Consider the following 25,290-nt stretch of genomic DNA (forward strand, 5'->3'; position numbering starts at 1 on the left):
TCTTAGCCTGCTCAAAATACACTTTTAATTGATTTAGGAGTGGTGTATAACTGTCAGCCAAGAGCCTAACAAATACAAAAATTCTAGCAGGTATCTTTAAAAACTTGTTTCTAAACCGGCTTTTTTGTGCTGATTCAGTCCTTCTAGACTTCTCTCTGTGTTTTAGAGCTCCAGTGCAGAGTGGAATGTTCAGCAAGTGTTTCTGTTATATTACAAATGTTTTTGTAGCCTTACATTCTCACTTTCTGACTTGTTTTAAGAAACTATTAGTTGAAAAAACATAGCAAAGGTACTTCTACATTTTCTTTTTTTCCTGTTTACAGGATGTTTCACTTTTGTTATGCAGGTCAAGCTGATTGTTTCATTGGCTCTTTCGCATTAATTACTACATTTTTATTGCAGCTGTCTGGTCTTTATCCCCATCAGCTCTCCCCAAGTCTTTTATAGCTTTTCCCTTTGCTTTTACTCTTCAAGCTTTTGTCATTAAAAACTGAAAAATCCCAATTCCTGATGCTCGTGAAAGCAGCAAGCGCAGACCTCAGTGATGCATGATGGTGAATCTGTTGGGGCTTACGAGAAGGGCTCACTCTTTGTTTTGGGGTGGCATGTTTGTGTTGCAATTGGTTTGTGCAGCTGACTCGCTCTGTGGAGTTTGGGATGGAAACTCTTATGCTTAATCTAGGATTTAAAAAGCAAATGGAGCATCACACCAGCCTGTTTCAGCCTTTTTGTTTTGCAAATGTGCTTTTGGAACTGCCCCTTCGATAATCCTGCAGTGCTATGGAGAGACTACAGTGGGGATGTTCAGGCTAGGATCATCTGCAAAAGTGGGCAGCAAGCTACCTGCATTACGGAAAAAAAAATCGGACTTCTCATTATGGATAAAACTCAGGTAAGTATTGTCTGTTACCTTGAAATAATATGTACCCTTAAGTGTATGTAAGTAGGTCTGAAGGGCAAAACAATTGAAAACATGAAATGCAATCTAACCAAGATATGTGTCTTGATCGACATGAAAATACACTGACAAAACAAATTGTAATGACCTCTCCTAATACACAGAGGAGTAAGATCCACAGGTATACGCTATCAGAGCAATTGATATTCCCTGCTGATCTGTCTGAAGCATGATGGTAGGAAAATTAGGTGGACTGAGCATATTCCAAGATGTGTGGATAGACACATGGCAGCATTTAGGGCAGGAAAAACAGATCTGACAGACCACAAATAGAGATTTTTTCACACAGAGGATCTGCCTTCTGCTGCAGCAAAACACTGTATATGGCTCCCTAGCTCCTGAAGTTTGTGTGAGAAGCCATGAAAGCAGCTGGCAATGCAACCGCACAAATAGGGTAGCAGCAGTGCCTGCTCTGAGCACTCCTTTGCAATTGGGGAGTTGAGCCACAACCTTGGGAGCAGCTGGGAAAGGGCTACAGACACAATGTCAGCAGGAGGTGATGGCTGGGAGCAGCCTGCAGAGAGGGGAAAACACCCCCAACATGTCAACACAGGTGTCTTGTCACAGGTTTTTCTGCTGGTGCTCAGAGGTGCTCTGGCTCAGTAGTTCAGGATCACTTATTTAAAGTTCAATAGCATTAAAGCTATTAAATGAAAACACATGTTATCAAGATCAGTGTGTGTGCATTGCAGGAGCTGCCAAGCCGATGTATCACTTTGCTTTCTCTTGCTCTTCATCTAGCTGACGATGCCCAGGTTTTCTGGTAAGGTGCAAACTTTTTAAATTTCAGTCCAGCTGGGGAGTTTGCAATTACCCGAGAAGTAACAGGCCTCAGGCTGGTGGTCGGCACAGCAGCAACTGTCACCATTTTACCTCCTAGAAGTAAGAATCCCTGGGAAGACTGAAACAACTGTAACATAGTGATAGCTCGGCTCCTGTGCTACACTTGCTGTCTGCTGCTCTCACTCCAGTGATGCTTGGAGGTGTTTATTCTTGGCTGACATACATGAAACCCATGAAGGTTGGTACCACTTTCAGCAGCACAGCAAGAGAGCCTGCTGTCAGGTACAGTGACTGGAGAGCTGAGCAGCTTCTCACACCACAGCTGTAGTGGCTGGCTTGTGCTCCCTGCGGGATCTCGCCGTTGTCCTGCCCAAAGAACAAAACCAAACCTTGTGTTCTCCTCCTGCCTGCATGCTGGAGTAATGGGTTTCAGTAATAGGAGCGCTATGGGCATGGTGAGAAAAGACTACTTTTCCTGCTGCTATGGTAAGATGGTGAAGGAGAATTAGATATTTAATTAAAATCCCAAACAAATTTGATTGATGGGAAATAATACCCCAACCAGATGGGCAGCATGTCTTTCCTAGAAGGCTGTATTTAAAATGTGGTCTTTTGGGTCATGTGCTGTTTGCCATGCCTGCTGTAGGCTGGGATGAAGGAGAGGCCATACTACCAAGTTAGGAACCGGCAGCATCAGCAGGTCTTCTGGACTCACTGTAACGCTGAAGTACAACCAACCAGGCTTTGCTTAAAGTGGCAGGAGGGCTCTGTGCAAGCAGCACTGGTGACTGGATTCCCTGAGCAGGTGACACAGCCACTGCTGTCCTGCTCAGCTCAAGTACTGCTGGAGAGACAGGTCATGGAGGGAGACGCCCTGTTCTTCTCAGTCTTCCTACAACAAAATGTCTCAACATCTTCCCCCACCATATATGTTCCAGCTTCTTTGAGTGCTGTTTCATAGAGAGGAGAAACATGCTTCTGTCTGCTCTCACGCTACCTTCTCATAGCCCAAACTTTAGCTGGTAGCTAAAAATAACGGCAATGCAAGAAATATAAGAATAAAATAGGTTTATTAAAGCTATTTTACATGAAGTAATCAAGACCAAGCAATTGAAGAGCTATTTGTATATCATGGCAATATTCTCGCTGACATGAAGTTACTGAAGTACAAAAGACGACGTACAAAAAGATGCATGCCTCATCTGCCTCTGTTTTTATTGGGACCCATGAATGTGACATCCTTGGACAGTCAAACAAGATAGACAGCACAGTGTCTGTATATATATATTTATATATAGGTATATATAACATGTACTGTACACATTTTACTGTTAACACATCTGAAGTTCACTCACACATATCAATTACTTGCTCTAATTCTATGAGAATTTTGCTGGGGTGGGGGAAGGTTGTCGAAGCTTTCAAGCTTTGCAGGGAGCTATGGGATAATCAGCAGGAATCCTACACTCCAGCATCCCAGGTAAAAGCTGCTGTGTGCTGCTCTTGCACAGCCTGGAGGGTGTCGAGCTGGGCATGGAACAGGCTGAACAAGCCCTGAGCTCTGAGGAGGCACAGCTTTGGGATTGCACACGACTGCTGTTGAGCACTGGTAAGTCCAAACTCATCCGCTGAGGACTTGATTTTTTTCATTTTAGCAGTTAGTAAGCGTGACTCTCTGTTAGCTGCACAGAGGTTTAAACTACAAATGAAAAGAAAATACTTTGTTCCTCAAATCCCAAATTTCATTACAAAAGCTGGTGCTTAGTTAGTGATTGCTTTCAATTAACAAAGCAGACAAATTCTTTAATGAATGCTCCCAGTGCATCAGGTGGAATGCGTCCAGACGGAATGCACCTGCAGGTGCTGAGGGAGCTGGGTGAGGTCATTGCTGGACCATTCTCCATCATCTTTGCCAAGTCTTGGGAAATGGGAGAGGTGCCTGGGGACTGGAGGAAAGCAAATGTCACTCCAGTCTTCAAAAAGGGCAAGAAGGAGGACCTGGGTAACTATAGACTGGTCAGCCTCACCTCCATCCCTGGGAAAGTGATGGAACAACTTATCCGTGGTGCCATCTCAAGGCATATCAAGGATAAGAGGGTCATTAGGGGCAGTCAACATGGCTTTGCCAAGGGGAAATCATGCTTAACCAACCTCATAGACTTTTATGAGGACATAACGAGGTGGATGGATGATGGCAAAGCAGTGGATGTGATCTACCTTGATTTCAGTAAAGCATTTGACAGTCTCTCACAGCATCCTCACAGCTAAACTGAGGAAGTGTGGACTGTGAACTGGCTGAAGGGAAGAAGCCAGAGAGTTGTGGTCAATGGGGCAGAGTCCAGTTGGAGGCCAGTATCTAGTGGAGTGCCTCAAGGGTCAGTACTGGGGCCTGTATTATTCAGTATATTCATCAATGATTTGGATGAGGGAATAGAGTGCACTATCAGCAAGTTTGCTGATGACACCAAGCTGGGAGGAGTGGCTGACACGCCAGAAGGCTGTGCTGCCATCCAGCGAGACCTGGACAGGCTGGAGAGTTGGGCAGGGAAAGATTTAATGAAATATAACAAAGGGAAGTGTTGAGTATTGTATCTGGGCAGGAACAACCCCGGCTTCCAGTATAAACTGGGGAATGACCTGTCAGAGAGCAGTGTAGGGGAAAGGGACCTGGGGGTCCCAGTGGACAGCAGGATGACCATGAGCCAGCACTGTGCCCTTGTGGCCAGGAAGGCCAATGGCATCTGGGGTGTATTAGAAAGGGGGTGGTTGAGAGAGGTTCTCCTTCCCCTCTACTCTGCCCTGGTGAGACCCCATCTGGAATATTGTGTCCAGTTCTGGGCCCCTCAGTTCAAGAAGGACAGGGAACTGCTGGAGAGAGTCCAGCACAGAGCCACGAAGATGATGAAGGGAGTGGAGCATCTCCCTTATGAGGAAAGGCTGAGGGAGCTGGGGCTCTTCAGCTTGGAGGAGACTGAGGGGCGACCTCATTAATATTTATAAATATGTAAAGGATGAGTGTCACGAGGATGGAGCCAGGCTCTTCTCGGTGACAACCAATGATAAGGGGTAATGGGTATAAACTGGAACACAGGAGGTTACATTTAAATTTGAGAAGAAACTTCTTCTCAGTGAGGGTGCCAGAACACCAGAACAGGCTGCCCAGGGAGGTTGTGGAGTCTCCTACTCTGGACACATTCCCGTGTAACCCCATCTAGGTGTTCCTGCTCTGGCAGGGGGATTGGACTGGATGATCTTTCAAGGTCCCTTCCAATCCCTAACATTCTGTGATTCTGTGAAAGCACACAAATCAGTCAGTCTCTGCTGGGCAGTGCAGTAGCGCATTGGCCTGCTGTGTCCTGGTCCCCAGAGTGAGGCACAGCGATGGCAGCGCTGAGAAGTGGTGGCACAGGCTCCCCTCCCCGCCCCACCCGGGGCTGCTGGACCCTGGCTGATCCCATGGCCAGGCCCTGCGACACACTGGGCCCCAGCTGGGACCATGACTGCCATGGGGAGGGCAAGGGCATCCCCTATCCAGTTTGGGGTGGCCCAACCTTGCAGCGTCTTCCACACAAGGGCCAACTGGAGCTAGTTTCTGGAGCCTGAATGCTTTGTATGTTCTGAGAACAGGCACCTACCCACTTTTTTATTTTATCACCAAAGGAGAAGAACACATTCCTTTTATTGTAGGCTTTTTCTACACTTCAAACTGAACTAAAGATTTTGGTCCTTTTATAGAGGCAGAGGTTCATGGACACAGGAGAAATAGGAGAAAATAACTGACCTAAGTCCAAGTTCTAGAGATACATCCCATTGATGAGGTAATCGGACTCTTCAGATGTAATAGGTCGAGCTTTTTTAAGCTTCTGTCTCACTAAACGCAGTCTGCAAGCAACCATGAGCAGCAGTAAAGCAGTGATGGCCAAGCCTAAGGCTAAGGGTAACACAGCACCTACAACAAGGTTAAGAGAAGTTACATTTTATTTAATACAGTCAGAAATCAGTAGAGAAAATCTGAAATATTCCTTAAAAAATGCAGGTTGTCTATTACTTTGGTGCTAATATTTGGAGCAACTCATACTGAGAAACTAAACTGTATGATCGTAGAAGCTAGGAACAGTTCAGAATATGGAAGTACATTATTCAATAATTGACTGTAGTAGCTGGATCTATAGCACCTGACTGAAAAAGTAACATAATTCCAAATAAATTCACATGGTCAATCTTACCTGTTTCTGGGACTGGATGACCACCTCCAAGCTGATCTCTCTTTGGCACAATTATGCCATTCCCATTTTTATCATCTGTTCTTTTCCCTGAGGAACTATTATCTGCACAAAGTCAAGCAAGATAAATGAATATTGCAGTTCAGTGGCTCAGGAAGACTTATCCACAGATACTAGAATTAAACAATGTGAAAGCACATTTAGAAAACAAACAAAAAAACAGTTAAAGAACTTCTAACTCCTATAGTGTAACTTGAATTTTTGAAATAAAGTGAAACTAAATCTAAAATGTAAATTCAATCTTGTATGGCAAACCACAATGCATCTCAACCAAACCCAAATGGATAATTTTCCACTGAAAAAACCATGGATATAAATTCTCTTTTACAAACTTCCATAATGGGCTATAGACCAATCTGAGCTAAAATATTACTAAAGCAGTTATATATAGGTGAAAATAAGGCTATTTCCAGTTATGTTGATCACCACCCTCGGAACTTGCAAAGTGGGAAACGCATAGGTTGGCTACACAAATTAATTTTGCCCATTACCTGACACATACAGATGCAGAACTTATGTATTTGGAAGACATAAAAATACATGGGGAAAACATTTCAAAGAGGATGACTTGGAGTCACATCAGCTTTGTGGAGTACAGGGGGCATAGCAGAAGCATTGCAACTGCACAAGAAGAGACAACACACGGTTTGCTGCTGGGAGTGCAGGCAGCTGCTGTTCTGCTTCACAGGAGCAAAGAGTAACTCAGCTGGGATTCCCTCATTCACCAACACACCCTTGCAAAAATCAGAATTAAGCCTATCTTTTTAAATCTAATGACTATGTTTGTTTTTTGCTGATAAACGTTGAAGGGTAATTTGACTGTGCTGTGATATATTTGCTGTCAACCCTCAGAACTGTGACAATGCCAATGGAAACATACTGTGCTACAAGATCTGTAAATTATGAACGTGAAACAGAATTGGAATTAGATACGGTGGTGGGTGTTAAGGAAGTGTTTAAGTTAATTAGCTTGGAACGTGCACCACGTGCAGCTCCCACCCACCACGACCAGCTCTGAAGCGCTGCAGAATGCAGTGGCAGCAATAAAGACACAGGACCATTCATTAAAGTTTAAATTGTTTAATCGATACTGGCATGAGGTGAATGCTAATGTCCCCCCAACTCTAAGGCACAGCACAGGCTCCCAGGCTCTCACCTGTATGACAAGGCTAGATCTAAATGTCTGTTTTATAAATTTTGTTCCCTGCTATTTGAGTAACAGGAATATTTAAGTGAACTGCTTGTAAAGACGTCTGGCAAATGTATCTGAATATGGAGAGAAGTTTAGCAGGAAAATTTTGGAAGGGTAGAAGAATAATAGAATCCTTTGAATAAAGCTTGTAGGTTTTTGTTAAGACCTGTGGCTGTTTTTACAGGACTGGAGGGGCTCAACATCTTACCTGTTATCAACTACAAAACAGAGATTTCCCCAAACAGCTTTAGGAGCCTGACATAAAGCACATTATGTGCGTTTTGTTTTCACTTTCTTTTCATTTTCTAGTCCATGCCTAGGAAATTGCAATTTATAGCCCTTTCCAGTTACCCTAAATTAGAGATCTAGGCTATAGCTACTGCTGTTGATGCCTCCGCAGCAAAAACATGACTAAGGCTTGGGCACTCAGTCAAACATTGTAATCCCAGCCTTGGACAGCACTGCACAGCAGCTGCTGCGGGCAGCCTGGGGAGAGGCAGGGACCCTGTGCCAGGGGAATGCAAAGCTGTTACGGTGATTTATACACTTGAGTTGGCTGTGCTGGGGAGTGCAAATCTTCACTCTGCTTGCAAATTCAACTCATCTGCATGACTGTGGTTGCTAGACTGGCTACTGCTGCTTAGAAGCCATCCCAGTGCTCACTCCAGTGTGTAACTATTTGCTATATTCATTTACATTGCTATATTTATTTGCTACTTATATTTATTTGCTATATTCATTTACCCTGCAACTATTTTCTATATTAATTTACACATGCAGCAGTGCAAGAACCTGCAGCTGTGCTTGAGAGCCTCCCTGGAGAGGGACACCGGTGCACTCTGGTGACAGCCATACAGAAATGCTGTGCTGGCCTTTGGAGGAGCTGCAGTCTGGGTTACTTCACTCTGGAGATATGTCTGCAAAGGGAAAGGACTCCTTTACTGACATCAGACACCTCTTCCTGCATCTGCTCTCAACTACAAAAGAAAATGTTTGGCCTTCCAGCTTGGGCAAAAGTAAACCCTGAGTCTGTTGCAGAAGCCTCCATGCCCCGAGTGCCTGAGGAGGTTATCTCTACATTGGATATGGTGTTCCCCTGGAGTCACCCTGCTGTAGAGGAATCCCACTGGAAAGGCAGGGGTGCAGAACAAGATGCACCCATTGTCAACAATAACCTCTGGGTTTTAGTGGTTTTATTTTTTTTTTCCTCTTTACTGTGAATAGATCCCCTGCTAGGTCAGGTAGAAGCTTTGAACAATCCTTACCTTGGATTTCCATATTTTTACATTTCCACACTCAAGCTTAAATCCTTAAAATGCTTGTACCAAGTCAGAGCTAAACATGAGAGGCTACTGAGTAAAGAAAACAGGTTAAGGAAAATTTGGAATGGAGAAACTATTGGAAAAAATGGATTCTGGGACAAATTTATCCTAGTATTACTCTCACAGGCATAAAGCTCATACTCCTGCTGTGAGGAACTATCTCACAGCCCAAAACATTACAGCTTAGCCCAGCTCCTTTTAAAATAGAGAAAGGATAAATATTGCTGTCCTTGACAAGGAGGTCCCTTTATTGGACATCTTTACTGGGCTCTCAGAGATGAAAGCTTCTTATGGGGAAGTAAGTAGCAGAAGGGACCTGTTTTTATTGGTACTCTAATGACCACTGTACAAAAAAAAAGTAAAAAAAGAAAACAAAGCAACTCCTCAGTTCTGCAACTTCTTGTGAAAAACTTCTGTTTTTAAAAAGTCAGCTAAAAGCTCCTGAATCAAGCATCATATCTAGCAGCCACCTAGAATATGCCACATGCTGTCTCTGGTAAGTAAATTACCCTTAAAATTAACACCTTATCTTGCTCTGCCTTGCCAGCCCTGGATTTAAGAGCATCATGTTTTCCGTCCTGGCTTGTATTTCCATGATGATCTGCAAATGCCAACTAAGAAACAAAACAAATGTAGCACCAAACGGAGCGTTCTCAAGTGAAATGCTGGAACCTGTGCTGCTGCTGTAAGGCCATATCCCTTAATATATATCTTAACTAGACAGCTTTTCACCATGTTGATGTTGAAATAATTAAATCTTGGTTTTGAAATTTATTTATAATAGTATATAAGGAGCCTGGACTCTTGCAAAGTCAACTCTAGGACAACAAGCAACGTCCTTGTCTTGGTCCAGCAAAGACCTTTACAGGGTGAGTCGGAGGCACACTGAGGCAGGTCCATCCCAGAACAGGATTCTGCCAGTGGAAATGGTGAACTTTTGAGGCTGCTGGTATGAGTTCTGTTCAGTGCTGCTTACCTCTCCTCAAAAATGCGTCTAGCAATTATTGCCCTCCTGAACACTTTTTCAAGTAGCCTTCATTGAGCTGCTCCCGAGTTTCTGTGTCTCCCATTTTGTAGCACCTAATTTTTAGATTTGGCCTGTAATTCCCTTGAGATGGCAGTGATGGAGAGAAATCTAATTAATGGATCTAGGTAGAATTTCAGGAATAGGCTAGACACCTGTCTCCTCAACTCCATAGACAGTGGTGCTTGCCAGTGGGGCAGGAGTTGAACCTCTCTGGACCTTCAGGAATAGTCAGTGTACAGCATGTGACTTCTATGGAGTTTAAGTATCTGCACGAGAAGACAGCAACGCAAGGTAGATTTTGGCAGCTGCCCTTTGGACTCAGGCACCTAGCATCTCTTCATACCCCACTACATGCACCCTTTTCCGAACTGATCTGAAAGTGGTTTAAATACTCACTAAGCTGTTTGCTGCTTGGGCTCCTGGATCAGTAAGAATGGGGTCCTTCTACAAGGAAATCCTTAAGTATCATTTCACTGAAATTAAGTTCTGATTGAGCCGTATCAAAAGAGCAATATTAAAACCACAAGAATTAAAACCAGACATGGCCAGCTGGAAATCCTGCCTGTTTGAAAAGATCACAACACCTTCTGGTAGTACACTGATCACTGAAGCCTCATTGCATTTTTTTAGTTTTATAGTAATTTTTTCTTTTATTGTCTACCGCTGTGCAAAGACTACCTTGAGAGCAAAAACGGTGCAAATAGGTCACTGTGCAACGGGTAAACACAGAAAACTATACAAAAGTGCCATGCTCTTCCAATTACAACCTCCGATTACAGACTGCCAAAGTTGGCGACCTCCATTCTGGTTTTACTTGTGGATGCACAAGTCAAATAGCTCTTGAGATGTGCTTAGCAGCTGACTTTACACTGGAGCCTACAATGCCCTTTGGCAAGCTGATGTTTGGTTTGGGTGGCCACATCTCAGATGTCACTCAGGACTATGCGAATGAGAAGGTTTGGGGGCAGACTTCAAAATTTTAAGTCATTACTCCCTTTGGGGTCTCCACAGATGAAATACAAGCATCTGAAGAAACATCAAAGTGCCAGCCAGGGAAGTGCCCTTTACAAGAGTCAGCAGCAGAGGGCACTAAGCACTCCTCTGTTGTAACGAGAAAATAAAGCTGCATCTTGGGCAGCAAGAATCAGTCTGAACTCTGAAGAAATAAAAGTGGAAGGTCTTGTACTCATTTTAGGTTCTGTGCATGCAGTTTTGCTTTCATTCAGTTTCCATTTCAGATCATTTTAATAAAATAGCAAGAACCTTAAAAGAAATAACAGTTTCACTGCAGCTTCTGTAGTTTTACCAGGGCAAGGGCTGGTGACTCTGCCTGTAACATCACTACACACTGCTAACAAGCAACTCCAGGTCCCCAGTACTATTCTGCACAGTGGCTGCAAGCCTGTTGTGAGTCAAAGACTTCTCCATAGTAATAAAAGGTTTCTCCTGCCCTGGAGACACACTTCAGGAAAAAGAGTGCCTATAATAATCAAGCTATTACTTCCAGGGAAAGGAAAAAAAGAGTCATTGATTAGCACCAAGAGAGATGCAATTACTCTCACCCAAGCTGTACAAGACTTTGTTATGTTCTTCTGAATGTACCCCCCTACAGATTTAAAGAGCCTTATACATCAGCTTACACAGCTGAACCTGTGGCAGAATCTGTATTTACTTCACTACATGTTTTGTTCCTTAAGACTGTGTATTTTCCTAGCACTACACTTTACCTTTCTTGTTGCACCTGGTAAGAACCAGACTTGACTTTATAAAGCAATACGTAGCTATATCTTCATTATTACAAGCCTTTTTCGCATTTTGTACATTTGCAAATTTTTACTCTTAGCCAGGCACCAAAAGACAACTTAATTAAATTTATGGTGCAAGACATTTTCTTCCTTGAGAAAGATTTATTGAAACTGGTTAGTTTCAATTCTTACCTGGCACAAATCCACTGATTTGTTTCTTTGGTCCCTGAGAAAGCGATTGGTTAGACATGTCTGCATCCACTGAAAGAAGTGGTTGATTTCTGGCAGTGGCTTTCAGGGTGTTTTCTGCAGAGAATTTTTCACCTGTGTTTTCTGTCCGTCCTACAGTCCTTTGCTGGGCAGCACCGAGGGCCGCGTGAGTCACCGTCTTCCGGCCTGGGCTGACTGTGTTAACAGAAACAAATATCATAATTTTCACATAGAATTGAAGGGAATGGGAGTGTTCTGATGGAAGACCCTGTGATATGGGCCTTGAGGCAAGCTAAACAAGTTCATCAGTTCCAGACACATAATGAAATGTGAGTTCCAGATACACAGCAAATTAGGAATTGCTTGCTGTCAGTTCTTAAGCAAGAGGATACACATGAACCCTAAAGTGAAATCCAGCAACTGAAATATCAATGAAAGAGTGGTCAGCCATCGTGCCAATTCATCAGCTAATGATTTTTGTTCACTTAGCTGAGCCTGGGCACATATTGAGGATGACTAATGAAAGTGAACAGAGCAACAGTGAATCAACTGGTTCCCATACGTGCTCATGTATCCAGTGTTTCAGATTCTTTCAAGGTGCATTACTGCACTTTGAAGCACATCTCTGAGACACCCTTTCAGATCACGACCAGGGTCCTTGTTTCCAGAACCACCATGCAAGTAAAGAACAGAATTTTTAAATATTGAAAACTCTAACACAAAATCTGTAATTTGGGCACCTTTAACAGTTTTGATACGCTGTGAAGAAAAGGGATTTAATTTCTGAGCATTTGCTGTGTATGGAATTAAACCTTCTCATGTGCTATTTCCAGTCAAAGTCTCCATGGTGGGCTCAAGCTGCTCATGGGAAGAGAGGCCACAGAAGTGGCATAATTTCCCTTTGGTTGTTCAGTCTGTGGTTATTTTCACAATCTATGCTGTACTTACAGTTCTGGCAGAAAGTTTCATCTGATCCATCAGGGCACTGTCTCATGCCATCGCAAGCAAAGGTGATGTCAATGCAGCAGCCGTCATCACAGATAAACTGGTAGCGAGAGCAAACCCCGACACAGGCTGTTGAGAAACGGTTCCAAACTTACCAAAAGAGAAATCCAAGCAGTAAATACTGAGTCAATGACTAAAATGTGCAGCACCAAGGAAAAAGCAAAACCACACTGCATCAAGAAGGACCAGGAACAAGGCAGAAAGTTGTTGAAAAAATGCCTGGCTCAGCTATCCGATGCTATATAGACACAGGAAATAATATAGCTAATAGCTGTTCCTGGAACCCTCATCACTATCCTGGCAATCTCTTTACTACAGGAATACTCAACCCGGAGGCTGTTGCAGCACCCCTACAGCACTTTAAAGTCTAAGCTGAAAGGAGATCTTCCCAGACTTAAAAGACCCAGGACAGTCCTGAAAATAAATACATTAATAAAATCCCAAAAGAATACTTGTCATTTATTTACATCAGCAATGTAAATCCAATACTGCACATGCCAGAACAGGACTAAGCACAACATCTCACAAGTGACCTCAATCAGAAAGAACTGATTGCTGTCTGCTTTAATATTTAGATTCCCCTGGAAATGGAGAGTGTGCCTGGACATATCATTTTGCATACTCAGAGCTTTCCGGAAACCCATTCTGACCTTGTAATTATCAAGTGTTTACATCCATGCTTTTGTCTTTCCAAGAGCGGTGTAGTTCATTGCTTTGTAAAGCACTATCAAATTCAGTGTCTGGTTAATGTTCTAACAGCAAATTGAGTTGCATAAGGAAGTCATAGCCTTTGGTTGTTACCCTGCTAGGTACTGAAAAAGCTGCACAATGTTAAGGAAAGTCTGTCTGGAACACAGGCAGCAATTTAAAACCCCTAAAATCATACTTAGAAAATGCATTTCCCAAATTTCAGCACTAATAGCACTGGTCTTGCATGCAGGAAGGCATCTTCGGCTGGTTTAAATACTTCAATAGCATTTAAATTGTAAAAGGACTTGGGGTGTTAGAAGCATAAAGGCAGCAAGTCCTCTACATGCTCCACCCAAAAGGTACCACAGATGCCCACAGCATCTGGCTGCTTTAGCCGAACTAAATGTTAATGAATACGACTCCATCATCCATTATTGGAATGCAGGCATCATTAAACAGATTCGTAATTGTTTTCTTGTAATACCAATTTATTGCCACTGGGACCACACTCTCATGTAGAGATATTGCACTGGTGCAAAGTTTTTTTTTTACTAGTTCAGCTGAACATAGTTGTGATGCTAGTTTAACTTTTACTTTGTGCCCGAGCAGCAGATCGCTATTAGTAACTTGCTAATTACAATATAATTAGAAATTATTACATTAAAGAGTGCAGAATTGACAGCCACTGAAACCTAACTTACTTTCTATGTTTTATGCTTTTTATGTGTTCCTTGAGCTCAGAGTTTTAAAATGATGGGTCAATTCCAGTAGCAGTTTCCCCAGTAACATAGGGATTTGATAACAACCATTACACAAAAAAAGCTGAAATGCATGAAAAAGAAACAATCCCATCTTTTAGACTACAGATGTAGGCCAGTATTATTATTAGTTTGTGTGTCATGCCTAGTGTTAAATGCTTTTAACTGGGCCTTCCCTATAGCACAAGCACTTTCCATGCACTGTCTGGCTACACAATGAACTGCTACAATGTACCTGACACATATGGCAGTATTTCATTTTTCCAACCCTTCATGCCTATTAGAAATACAAGGCTGAACTTTTAAATGCTTGAAAGTATTATTGCTCTAACAAACATGCGATGCTTCCTTGCTTTATCAGTTTGAAACAGCAAATCAAAACTGAAAGAGATGTCGTTATGTAATGAATAAGGACAAAATAACACACTAGAAATGGAGAATAAGATTTCTGACCCTTGCTCTGAAAATCACACCCTGGGTATCACTCAGGTAATGGCTCTGGTCATTGCCTCACCTACTGCAGAATGAACCATGGGCAGAATGGTCACGGACACGTTGTCAGAGCTCTGCTGGCCTGCGGTGTCTGTCACAGTTAGCTGGAAAATATACCTGCCTTCCTGGATGTGAGAGAGTTTCAGTGTTCCTGGCTGTGGTACCTGATTAAAGAAACACAGTGAAAAAAAAAATGGTATAAAGCATCCACCCATAAACTTCTAGGAATAAGGAGCTAATTTCTGTACAACACTTTTCACACAGGTTAAATAATCCCTTCAGTCTAGCCAGTCTGATCAAGTATGTGTATCAAGCTGCAACATTTTGGTCTTTTTTGTTTGCATCCGTTTGTAAAAATAAACATGCTTGACATTTACATACTGTTTTTCCTGGTACACGCTGTTACCTGGAGCTTTGGATCTTAGCACTGGAGAATAAATGGAACCGTAAGTTCAACTCAGTTTTTCAGTAGTTAGAAATGTAATTTTAGAGGCTAGGCAGTAAAACTTAATGTCCTCTATTGATTTAGTCTTTAGACAATATACATATATTCACAGAAGTTACTTTTGCTATACATCGATGTATGAAAAGGTGTCTGATAGCCTTGCTTTATTAATAAGACTGCCCACCTCTGTCCAGTGTGACATTTAATGTAGTCACTTGCAACTTCTGTAAATTGCCACACTGAATTTTTCTATGCCCCACACTGAATTTCCATGTCTTGCTCTGTATTGCAAATAAGTTCATCTATACTGAGTAACCTAAACATTAAGTTTCAGAAAGTCATATGAGAGACATAAACAATTTAAATTGGATTAGATAATTAAAAAATAGCAAATTTAAAACAGGTTCCAAACTGGTATTACTAGTACAGTGGTCATTTAGAAATAAGTTTATATGAAATGACTATGGTATTTGTATCAAATGCTGAACTTTTTCTAGCCTTGTAACAATTATTAGTCACAAATAACTCCAGCTGTCTGAGAATTCACTTACATGTACTTCAGCAACTAAAAAGAAGCTTTACAGGTATATTTGATATGTAGTGTGTTTTACAAACAAAGCATACAGGGTTATCTTGATAAGTATCTGAAAGGTACATTAAAAGCCTCTGTGACTATCTTTAATATTAGAACAAAAATTCAATAAAGGCCTTTAGTTTTGCATATTTAAATTGGGTTTTCATGCCTAAAAGAGAACAGGAATTTTCAATAGATATAATAATAGAGCCCCAGACTTAGCTTTATAGCAGGATGTATCGATAAATTCATTTTTCTCATCTGGTAAGTGAATTTCCTAACTGAAGTTTCTTTCCTTTTCTATTAACCAAAGGCATTCCGTTATCTGATCCTGCTGTTGATCACCTCCTGATGGAGTGTAAGACATCCTGGAATTTTATTCTTTATTGAATTACAGAAATAAATAATGCTCTAAAAACCACCTGCTGCTGTTCAGCATGACTGCAGGGAGAGCAAATACGGTATTCAAAACTCACGAGCTGTGGGTCCAACTCTCAGTGCAGATCGAAAGAAACACCACTGACCTCTGAATGGAGCTGCTCCTCCTGGCGACATCAGTGCTTTCCCTTTTGTCTCTGTCCTGACCTGAAGAATGCCCAACTGTACCTGCTTTCTTACAAACTTTGGCTCAAACTAGACAGTAAATTTCCAGATAATCTGCATTGTAAAAGCCCCAGAATTTCCCACAGGTGTCACAGAGCTGCGCAGCTACCACATGTGGGTAGCAATCCGAGAAGCAAATTATCCAAGAAGAAATAGTCAGTCACAACTGGAAAGAAATTTCCACTGACTTCCTTCTACAATACAGTAAGATCTCTTTATAGCAGTCCTTCCCCCTCCTGCACATTCTATTTATTCTTCGGTACGTAAGTGCAGGGCAACAGCTGCCTTTTATCTTATTTAAACACAGCCCCATTCTCCCTTGTAGCTATGGATTCATAGATAAGTTTTCTAAGAATAGATGACATGAAATCCAGTAACTTCACGATAGCAACTAAAGCACTAAAGATAGCAACCGATGATTGTATGAATAATCACAACTATTAATTCAACTTCAAAAATTACATGATCATGGATAATCATCAGAGAACATATCTGTGGGAGAAAACCCTGCCCATTTGAACACAGTGGAAAAGTAGCTATCTAAAGAAAAACCTGTGTCAAGATTGTTTTCATTTATCAAATATGAAGAAACCACCGAGATTCATGTTAATTTTGCAGATTTAAATAAATAAGACTGGTCTCTGTTTTACGGAGTGACTGAGTAAAAGTAAAAACACGAACTTTAAAATTTTAAATTAACTTCTGATTTTCTGTTACTCTATATTACTACATCACAGACAAATTCAAATGGTATTTCATCTATTTACTGAAAATAATGCTGCAAAGAGTCAAGTTAATAACTCTTGATAATAAAATGTTTGTTTTATCCAGATGATATCTAGCAACTACTCTTAAAGCTTTATTCAGGCATTTTCTATGTATTATACTGTTTGCACTCCTTATGAAAGCCTTTTGACTTTTTAATTTTCAAGTCAACAAAATAATAAATGAAGATACAATGACAGTGGTCTTTGACATAGTTTAAAACTGCAATACAGCCTCAAGTAACTCAGAACAGGCTGACCCTTCCACAGATGTGGATCTTGCAGCAGAAGATAAAATTTGCAAAAGTATGTAGCACTGGCTTAACTAATACTTTTGAATGCCCCTGCTGTGTTTTCTGCAGAGTATGCTTATAAAAAATTACTTGTGGACAACTTTCAGTAACTATTCACCAGACAAACCCAACTGTCTTCTTAGAGTTCATCCAGTAGCATGTTTCCTAGCCATGGTATTGTGATTTTCAATTACCTACACATTACCTACACTGCCCTCCAGGAGACAAAGGAATAACCAATTGCTCCGTTGATTTTTGCATGGATTACAATTTTAGGTTTCAATCCATTTGGCTAACTCTTTGTGTTAGGCAAAACTCTGGTTTGCTCCATCATTACAAACCTCGAGTAAGTTCGCTGATACTGGTAGCTTGTCCATCCCCTCTTTGATGTTACTGGGCTCAGCAGACACAAGCAGCAACTGTCAGGTATTGCTCATGGTGGCACTGGCACACATGGCATCTTGGGTTTTGCACTGTTCCCACTGCTCATCCTGTCCTGTTTAAGCTCTTCCTATCCATCAGCAGCATCTGAGCAACAGCAAGGTCTGTGGTCCACCCATTCTCCCCTTTACCTGTCCCTCCTGCTTTAGGTGGAGTCCCTGCTGAACCCTGAATATTGTGGGCTATGAACAGACTGCGAGTAGATTCTATGGGTTTGAGACATTTTTCCCTCCTTTTCCTGCTGCTCCCAGAGCACTCACAAAGAACGGTAAGATGGAGAATCCCTCTCTTGACAGTTAGTTGAAACCAAGTTGCACAGATTCACAGAAATTGTACAGATTAAATAAAAGAGTATATGAAAATATCTCATAAGCTCTACATCACAAATTTCTTTGCAGCTTCTCCATAAGCATTGACAGAAGACGGTTGGTGTCTTTAACCTGGATCACAAAAGCCAAAAACCAAGTGCCATGAGCACAAAGAATGGCAAAAGAGAGCAGAGCTGAAATACAGTAGAGTATTTGTGTCTAGGTGTTTGCTACTGGCTGTCTCATGCCACCTGGATACAGATGAACTGTATAGAACACTAGAAATAATCACTGGAACAACCTCCCCAGTGACACGGTATGTTCCCCATCACCAGAGGTTTTCAAAATGTGACTGAACAGGGCACTAGATAATCTCACCTAGGCCCCCTGACACACAAAAGGTTGGGCCAGATGATCTTTCGAGACCCCTTCCAACCTGGGCTGCTCTACAGTTCTATGAAATAAATGCTCAGGTTGTACAATCATCCTAATTTTGGCACCTGGTAGCCACATCCATTTGAATACATTTAATATTCTTAGCTCTATATTTAAAACTGTGCTCTCATGAACATGAAAATATGTGAGTGACCGGCTAAGTGCAAGGTTGCACATGTACCTTCATTTCCACCACCGGGTCACCCTGCAGCAGCGTCCACTCGTACTGCACGATGCCGTGGTCATCTGAGCTTTCTCGGCCGTCCAAAAGCACCCAGTCCACAGGTGACTGCAGCACAATATCTTGTCCTGCCTTGCACTGTGGAAGCTTGTCGAATTCTTCTTCTTCTCCAAAAAAAAAGAAACTTAGTTATTTATCAGGGGAAGCTGAGTGATTATTTATATAAAACATATTCTTTCTTGGTTAAGGCATTGTTTCAGCGCTGTGCACCTTCCTGAAAGACAGGACATGTTCACCTGTGCATATTTTGTTACTCACAGTAGTACCTACTTAAATTTTAGTTACCTGTTCCATACTGAGTGACTTCTTCAGCAAGTAACAAATACATTAGAAATACATGGCATAGAAAATCTCTCTATGTACACGGATGTTTCTCCAATACAACAGAATTGTTAGCATCAGTTTGTTTTTTTAATCTGAAATAAGGAAAATGGATTTAAATATGAATTGCATACATATTCAGATGGCAGTTACTGCACACCTTTTATAGGTCTCTGCATAACTCCATAGTCTTTTAAGTCTCTTTTTATAATACATCATTACAGGAGTGAAATATTTAACATGAACTGGCATCCTGGTGAAGCACTGCACAATAACATAATGATTGAAAATAATCAGAAATGACCGCTGATTTTAAGTGTCTAATTTAAGACATTCAAAGCTTGATTTTCAGACTATCTAGGATTCATAGCATTTTGCTATATTCAAAGCACAATCCCTTTTTATAAAATTGTGAGTACTAAGTACCTTTGCCAATCTGGCCACAAGTTTTTCAGGCTAGACTAACAAAACCCATGGTGCATTCAGTGACATGGCCTGAGAGAAGCGGCTTAAATAATTTGTTCTGCAACCTTCAGGCAGTGCAGGGAAGAGAGATGGGTAAAATCTGGTTCCCTAAGTCAGCATTTGACAACTTCAGACACAAGATCGCACCTTTCCACAGTTCCCTGCCCGAGTTTAATTCCTTCTCTGGGCATGGGATGTTCCCGGCACCCTGAAGTGCCAGGGTGCTTTCTGCTCTTGACCCTGCATAGGTGCAATACCCTGTGAAGGATATTAATGTCAAGCTCAGAAAAACATCTACTGAACACAAGACAGAGCTGTGCAAGTAAAGAAAAGGTGTTTCCTCATCGGGGTAGGTTTTCTCCCTTGCACGTCCTCCTCTCCAGTTTCAAGAACTTGCTCAAAGGTACAGAGCTCATCAGAACAGTGGGACAAATCACCAAAGTTTTTCTTTCTTGTTTTTCTCAGAAGTAGGCCAGGCATAGTAAATTTCAAGGCAAATGCCTTAAGTTAGGAAAACTTAAAAATAAACAAAAACTGGCTCTAATAATGGAAAATATGAAACAGTTCTTGCTCATCCACCTGGCACAAGAAGCTTTGCCTGATCTGTACACACTTATTTCTCAAAACCAACTATGTTTAAAAAGCATCACTTAGGTGCAAAAACCATACTCGTTGTTAATAAACACCATCATTATGGTGCCAGGGCAACTTTTATTTGGTATATATGAATTACATGAAGTCTTCACATGATAATTGACTTTACCGATCACTGTCACCTTTTGAGATGTTCATTCTTCCACTTGTACCCAGGAGAGAGTTTTCATGTCACCTGTCTGGCTTACATCACTAAATCAATGTCCTGCAGATGCAGAGCAAAGCCCCACTTCCCCTGAGCCCTCAATAAGGGCTTAAATAAGGGTATTCTGATTTTATACTCCAGCAGCCTGAGTTGCAATGGCAGGACCATTTCATGCTGAGGCACGTCACAGAAATTCATGCCAGCTCTTTGCTAAAGATGAGTTAGTGATCACATTCAGGCCTCTGGTCCCAAAGGATAGGGGCACCATGCTTGTGCTTCTAATCCACCAGAACCAGAAGATCTTCAGAAAGATAAATAGCAAATCAGCCTATCTTTTGCTCTAGTAAAGGAAAAACTCGCCTGAGAAAGACATCTGGAATGAGAGGAGACTGCCTATTGAGCTGAAGACTTTTTCCACAGTGAAATTTCAAGCAATTGAATACATTATCTTTAGCGAGTGAAACACCTCCAAATCTGGGGAATACATGATTTTAAAAAAGCAAGGAAGCATACTCAGGAGCCACTTACAGCCACCCCTCACAGAAGCAAAGGACTAACAGCCAGGTTAGCTGAAAAATCAGGCTCAGAAAGCACATTTTAACTTCTTTTTCTAACTTTCATTTAGGTTGAACATAAAAAAGGAATATGAAGCTGATAGCACAGAGCAATGCTCTGAGATGCAGGAGCTGGCTACTTTCTAGAAGAGGGGCTGCAACTTTATGAGCATCACTTTTTTCTTAGAGGTGGAACACAACAGGCTTAGTTTATTCTGCTTTCTCCACCCTTTATACAGACTGACTGCCAATAATGAAGCTGCCAGCTAGTTTTCTGAATGAAGGCTTTGTTCTCTCACTGCTGATCCCTGAATGTCTTTGATACTAGTTTACGTTCATGTTGAACCCTCTCATTGCTCACCACTACTGAGTAGCGGTGTCAGACATTTCTGGTGAGTCACTCAAGTCCTCTTTCTGCATGAAAAATTTTAAAATTCGCCCAAAAATGCCTCGTCTTTCAGTATCGGCATACAGGGTTGCATTGTTAACTCAACAGTAATTGCCTGCAAGTGCAAAGTAAATGCACAGCCAGACCAGAACAAATGGAGTGTAACGTGAAAGGGCTCAGATTTACACTGAAATGTTCAGTCTCAAAAATTCATCCAGCCACTGATTGTCCTGGAAGTACACAGAGATACGCTTGATCTGAAGAATATAACCCTGTCATTAATTGCTCCTGGAATTAAATAAGCTATTGGTTTTGGTTTACTGAAGATCCTTAACATAAATGAAAACACAACACCCCAGACATCACTGTATATTAATGCTTAGAAATATTTTGTAATTATGACGACACCATGTTTATGCATAAATGTTGGCTTGAGATTATCGAAAACAGTGGAAGATTTAACATCACAGTACTCTGAAAAAAAAAAAAAAGAAAAAAAAACAGGTAAAGTGTGATCCCCCCCATGAAAGAAAATCTTGAATAGCTTTTTCTTAAATTTCCTAAATTCAATCATGGGGTGACATAAGTGAAAAGAGATGTAACTTAACTGTTGTGTGATGATGCACTGTTGTCCAGACTAATTTTTCCACGTAATTCAAAAATGCAGTGGTAACATAATATCAGACAGTAAAATAATTCAGTCTTACTTTTCTCTCTCCTGGTCTATGTCATGGCTGACAGATGTTTGAATAAAAGTTCATTCTCCTTTGTGACTCTGGTTCAGCTCCACTGTAATTGCATTAGGAAGTCATAATCCTGTTTCTGATAGCACCGTCACCCACAAGACAGACTTTTAAATAAACCCAACAGAACACAGAGCAATTTGCAGATTAGGAACTGAAATTGTCTTGCAAGACAAGTGCTGATAAAAGCTGCCTAAAAGGCAAGCCGTTCAATAATTCCGAAATTGAAGAATGCAAGGAATTCAAGAAATTCAAGATTCCTAATAGGTAATCATTTGAACAACAGCATTATTTGTAACATGCCATATATTACTATATCAGTGTCAGGCAGTTCAAAATTATGACAGACATGAAAGATACTTTCAGAGGTTTACAAAGAAGCCTAATTCTCTATGACTTAGATGCAAAACCTAGTCTTAAGCCTTCTACTTTGCAAGTGCATACAGGGTTATAAAACTTAATTACCCAGAAGTACTGTGGATCTAATACTTCTCCTATTGAAAATGTCAAAATGATACCAAAAATGATACCACAGGTTTTTCTGGTATCTTAGGATCACTTTTACTGCCACAAGTTCTTCCCTATAGCTCTCTAGTTTACTTGCCTATGCATTTTACAAAAAATATTTCAGCATTGTAACTCCTGTAAAAACTGAGCCCCTGTTTCTGCTTCTCTCCAGGGGATTCCCATTGGTATTCTCATAAAACACACAGGACTGGATGATCAAGCAGTAGTAGCAGGTGCCACCTGGACACACTGCTTTCATTTACACCACCACTAGGTTTTCTTCACGTTGCATGCAGTGACTACTTTAATTTGAGATATATCTCTGAAGAAGATGAGGAAGAGGACACTTAAGAAAGTATTGCCAACAGAAGGTAATGAAATTAAGACAAAATGAATTAAGATGCAACCGTTCCACAACAGGAAGTGGGCAAGTGTGAGTAAGTTCTTTGGATCAGACACTAGGAAACAGACTCCAAATTTAGAAATCAAGATTTGTTTTCATCTACAGCTGCTTGCTCTGGATTGTGTTATTCTTAAACACGCTTCAGAGCTCAACAAACTGGTGCTTTTGATGTGGCACAGACTCCAGAGATGGAGACTCCATGGAGACTCCATGCTGCTTCCGGATTACCAGTGAAGTATCCTTCTCTTCTTCAGTCTAACTCTCAAGTTCTCAAGAAGGAAAAACTCTAAATTAAGTGAATGAGAAACCCATTTAGGTGATGACATTTGGACAGCACCACCAAGAAGAAGGGTATGTGCCTGCTCTCAAGCCACTCCACCGGTCCCGGCGTCGCTGTCACCAGTGGTTCACACTTTCCAGGGCCTGCAGTTCCCTGGGGAACCTGATCCGTGCGGCCGGGACCGCTGTGGTGCCCCCGGGGGTGTGGGGCCCGTGGACATGTTCACCCCACGGCCGGCTCCCAGCTACGGCCCCGCCGGCGCAGTCGCGCACAGGATTTCTGCAGAGGGGTCTGCGACGCGTTTTTCCAAACCCGAAGTCCCCGCACCCCCGGGCATGGCTGGGCCGCCTCTCCCGGCTCAAGGGGTGCCTCTGCAAGGCCCGGCGCTCCTCGTCCCCTCCTCACGACAGGGGCGCCGGTTCCCGGCGCCGGAGGAGCCACAGGGACGGTTCCCGTTCTCGGCAGCTCCCCAAGGCGCGGCAGATGGCGGCGGCGCCGCTGCGAGCGGACCCGGCTACCGGCCCTGCCCGCCTCCGCGCCGGGACCCGCTGCCGCCATTTCCCTCCCGCTGTGGGGCCGCCGCACCCCGGGCACAGCGCGGCCCCGTCCTCCACGCGCGAAGCCATCTTGGGCCGGGCCCCGCGCCCCGACGCCCGCGGCGGCCCTTACCCGGCGGCTGGGCGAGGCCGGCGGGCCGGCGGCTGTAGGTGCTGTAGCCGCGGTGCGGGGCGAAGCGGCAGACGGAGCGGCCGCGGTGCGTGCAGTTGAAGAGGTAGCAGCCCAGCTCTGCCGCCGCCGGCCCCCGCGGACGGGCGGGCTCCTGCACCACGGCCAGCGTGCAGCGCGGCTCGGCGCAGCAGGCGTCCAGGCACTGCCGCCAGCCCGCCACGGCGCCGGGGGCCCGCAGGAAGGTGGCGCCGGCCGCGATGGAGTCCTTGGTGCGGATGATAGAGTCCGGCCTGGCGGAGAAGCTGGTGCTGCCGCCGCACCGCTCCCCGCCGCCGTCCGCCGCCGCCGGAACCGGCTCCTCCTGCTGCAGCTGCCGGCGAAACTCCTCCAGTAGCGACTCCACGCCCGAGATCTGCGAGCGCAGGTCGGCCAGCGGCGCCGCGCACTGCCCGCCTGGCAGCACGGCCCGCCCGCCCAGTGCCGCCAGCAGCACCAGCACCAGCGCCGCCATGGCCCCAGGCGGCGGCGGTGGCGGCGGCGGCGGCGGCGCGCAGGCGGGAGCGGCGGGAGCGGCTCCCCCCGCCGGCACCCGCGAGCGCGGCGCGGGGAGGCGTAGCCCCGCCCGGCTGCACGAGGCGCTCAGCACCCACCGCCCTGAACAGCTCCGCTGGGCGGGGCCGTCCTGGCCCCGCCCCGCCCTGGCCCCGCCCCTCCCGCCGGCGTCCCCGCCCCTCCCGCGGGCCGCCCCGCCCGGCCCCGGGTCCCTTGACAACGGTGGGCAGGGGGCGGCCCTCGCTCCTTATCATTACGGCAGTGTATTTCGATTACCCTTCCTATTTTTGGGGTTGGTTTAGGCCATGTTCCTAGCATAACTCAGAATTGCTTCTAAGACAAATCTGGTTTACTATTCGGCCATCATGGGTCTTCAGGTGTTGCCCAGGATACACACAGGCAACTTCGGTTCAGATTGTGATTCTTCTTCCTTCTCCCTCAAATCACAGGACTATAGTTCAGTGATTATTTGAAGCAAGTTGGCCCATCAGCAGCACAGCTCGTGAAGATTGCTTTTCTCTGGCTATGTGGTCTGTTGGTTCTCTAAATTTCTAGAAATTATATTTTTTGAGACTTTCAATTTCTTATCAAATTTAGTTGAAACCGGTCAATTCATTCAAAGGTTATAGGAAAAGGGGGCAGCCAACCAGCCAGAAAGGTGATATAACTTTCATTTACTTTGAAAATAAGGCTAAAATGCCATGATTTTTTTTTTTTTTGATTTTTTTTGAGAGGTGCTCAATCATAGCAGAGGTACTGACTGTGAAGTGCTGATTTGCCAGCAGTGACACTGGTTTGCTACTGCTCTGCCATTGTACCTGCTGATACTACCTGTTCTGCCAGAATGCATCCCATAAGTAAAACATACCATCACTGTGATGGCTGAAGTTGGCAGAGGGAGCAAATGAACCAGGTCATGACTTACTCACAGGCATGAAAGACTTGGGATTCCCAGTTCTGGATCAGCAAACAGTCAGTGTTGATTAGCAGGACCCCATTTACAGGGCATAGAGGGTTGCTCATGCCACCACCCTTGGTGT

General features: G+C 43.4%; 1 protein-coding gene across 2 annotated transcripts; it reads right to left on the bottom strand.

The window, feature by feature from the left end:
• Positions 1–2,794: 2,794 nt before the first annotated feature.
• LRP11 (LDL receptor related protein 11) lies at positions 2,795–24,234 on the bottom strand. 2 transcript variants are annotated; one of them, XM_065835434.2, is made up of 8 exons: positions 23,699–24,234; positions 18,510–18,673; positions 14,488–14,629; positions 12,469–12,594; positions 11,503–11,715; positions 5,968–6,069; positions 5,523–5,690; positions 2,795–3,687 (listed from the first exon to the last, which is right to left on the bottom strand). In XM_065835434.2, exons 1-7 carry the CDS (start codon positions 24,207–24,209, stop codon positions 5,536–5,538), a joined length of 1,413 nt encoding a protein of 470 aa, XP_065691506.2. In that variant the 5' UTR covers positions 24,210–24,234; the 3' UTR covers positions 2,795–3,687; positions 5,523–5,535. The 2 variants fall into 2 exon arrangements, with proteins under 2 accessions (XP_065691506.2, XP_065691505.2); XM_065835433.2 differs by having other exon boundaries at positions 2,795–5,690.
• Between the last annotated feature and the right edge of the window lie 1,056 nt (positions 24,235–25,290).

The sequence above is a fragment of the Patagioenas fasciata genome, chromosome 3 (assembly GCF_037038585.1).
Source record: "Patagioenas fasciata isolate bPatFas1 chromosome 3, bPatFas1.hap1, whole genome shotgun sequence".
Lineage (NCBI taxonomy): Eukaryota > Metazoa > Chordata > Aves > Columbiformes > Columbidae > Patagioenas > Patagioenas fasciata.

What these genes read in the sequence shown, in the direction of transcription:
- LRP11 (XM_065835434.2), bottom strand. Translation starts at nt 24,209, where the DNA reads ATGGCGGCGCTGGTGCTGGTGCTGCTGGCGGCACTGGGCGGGCGGGCC. An exon ending in ACCCGGTGGTGGAAATGAAG is followed by an intron (nt 14,630 to 18,509) that starts GTACATGTGCAA and finishes TTCTTTAATCAG; the next exon opens with GTACCACAGCCAGGAACACT. An exon ending in TCATCCAGTCCCAGAAACAG is followed by an intron (nt 5,691 to 5,967) that starts GTAAGATTGACC and finishes ACCTTGTTGTAG; the next exon opens with GTGCTGTGTTACCCTTAGCC.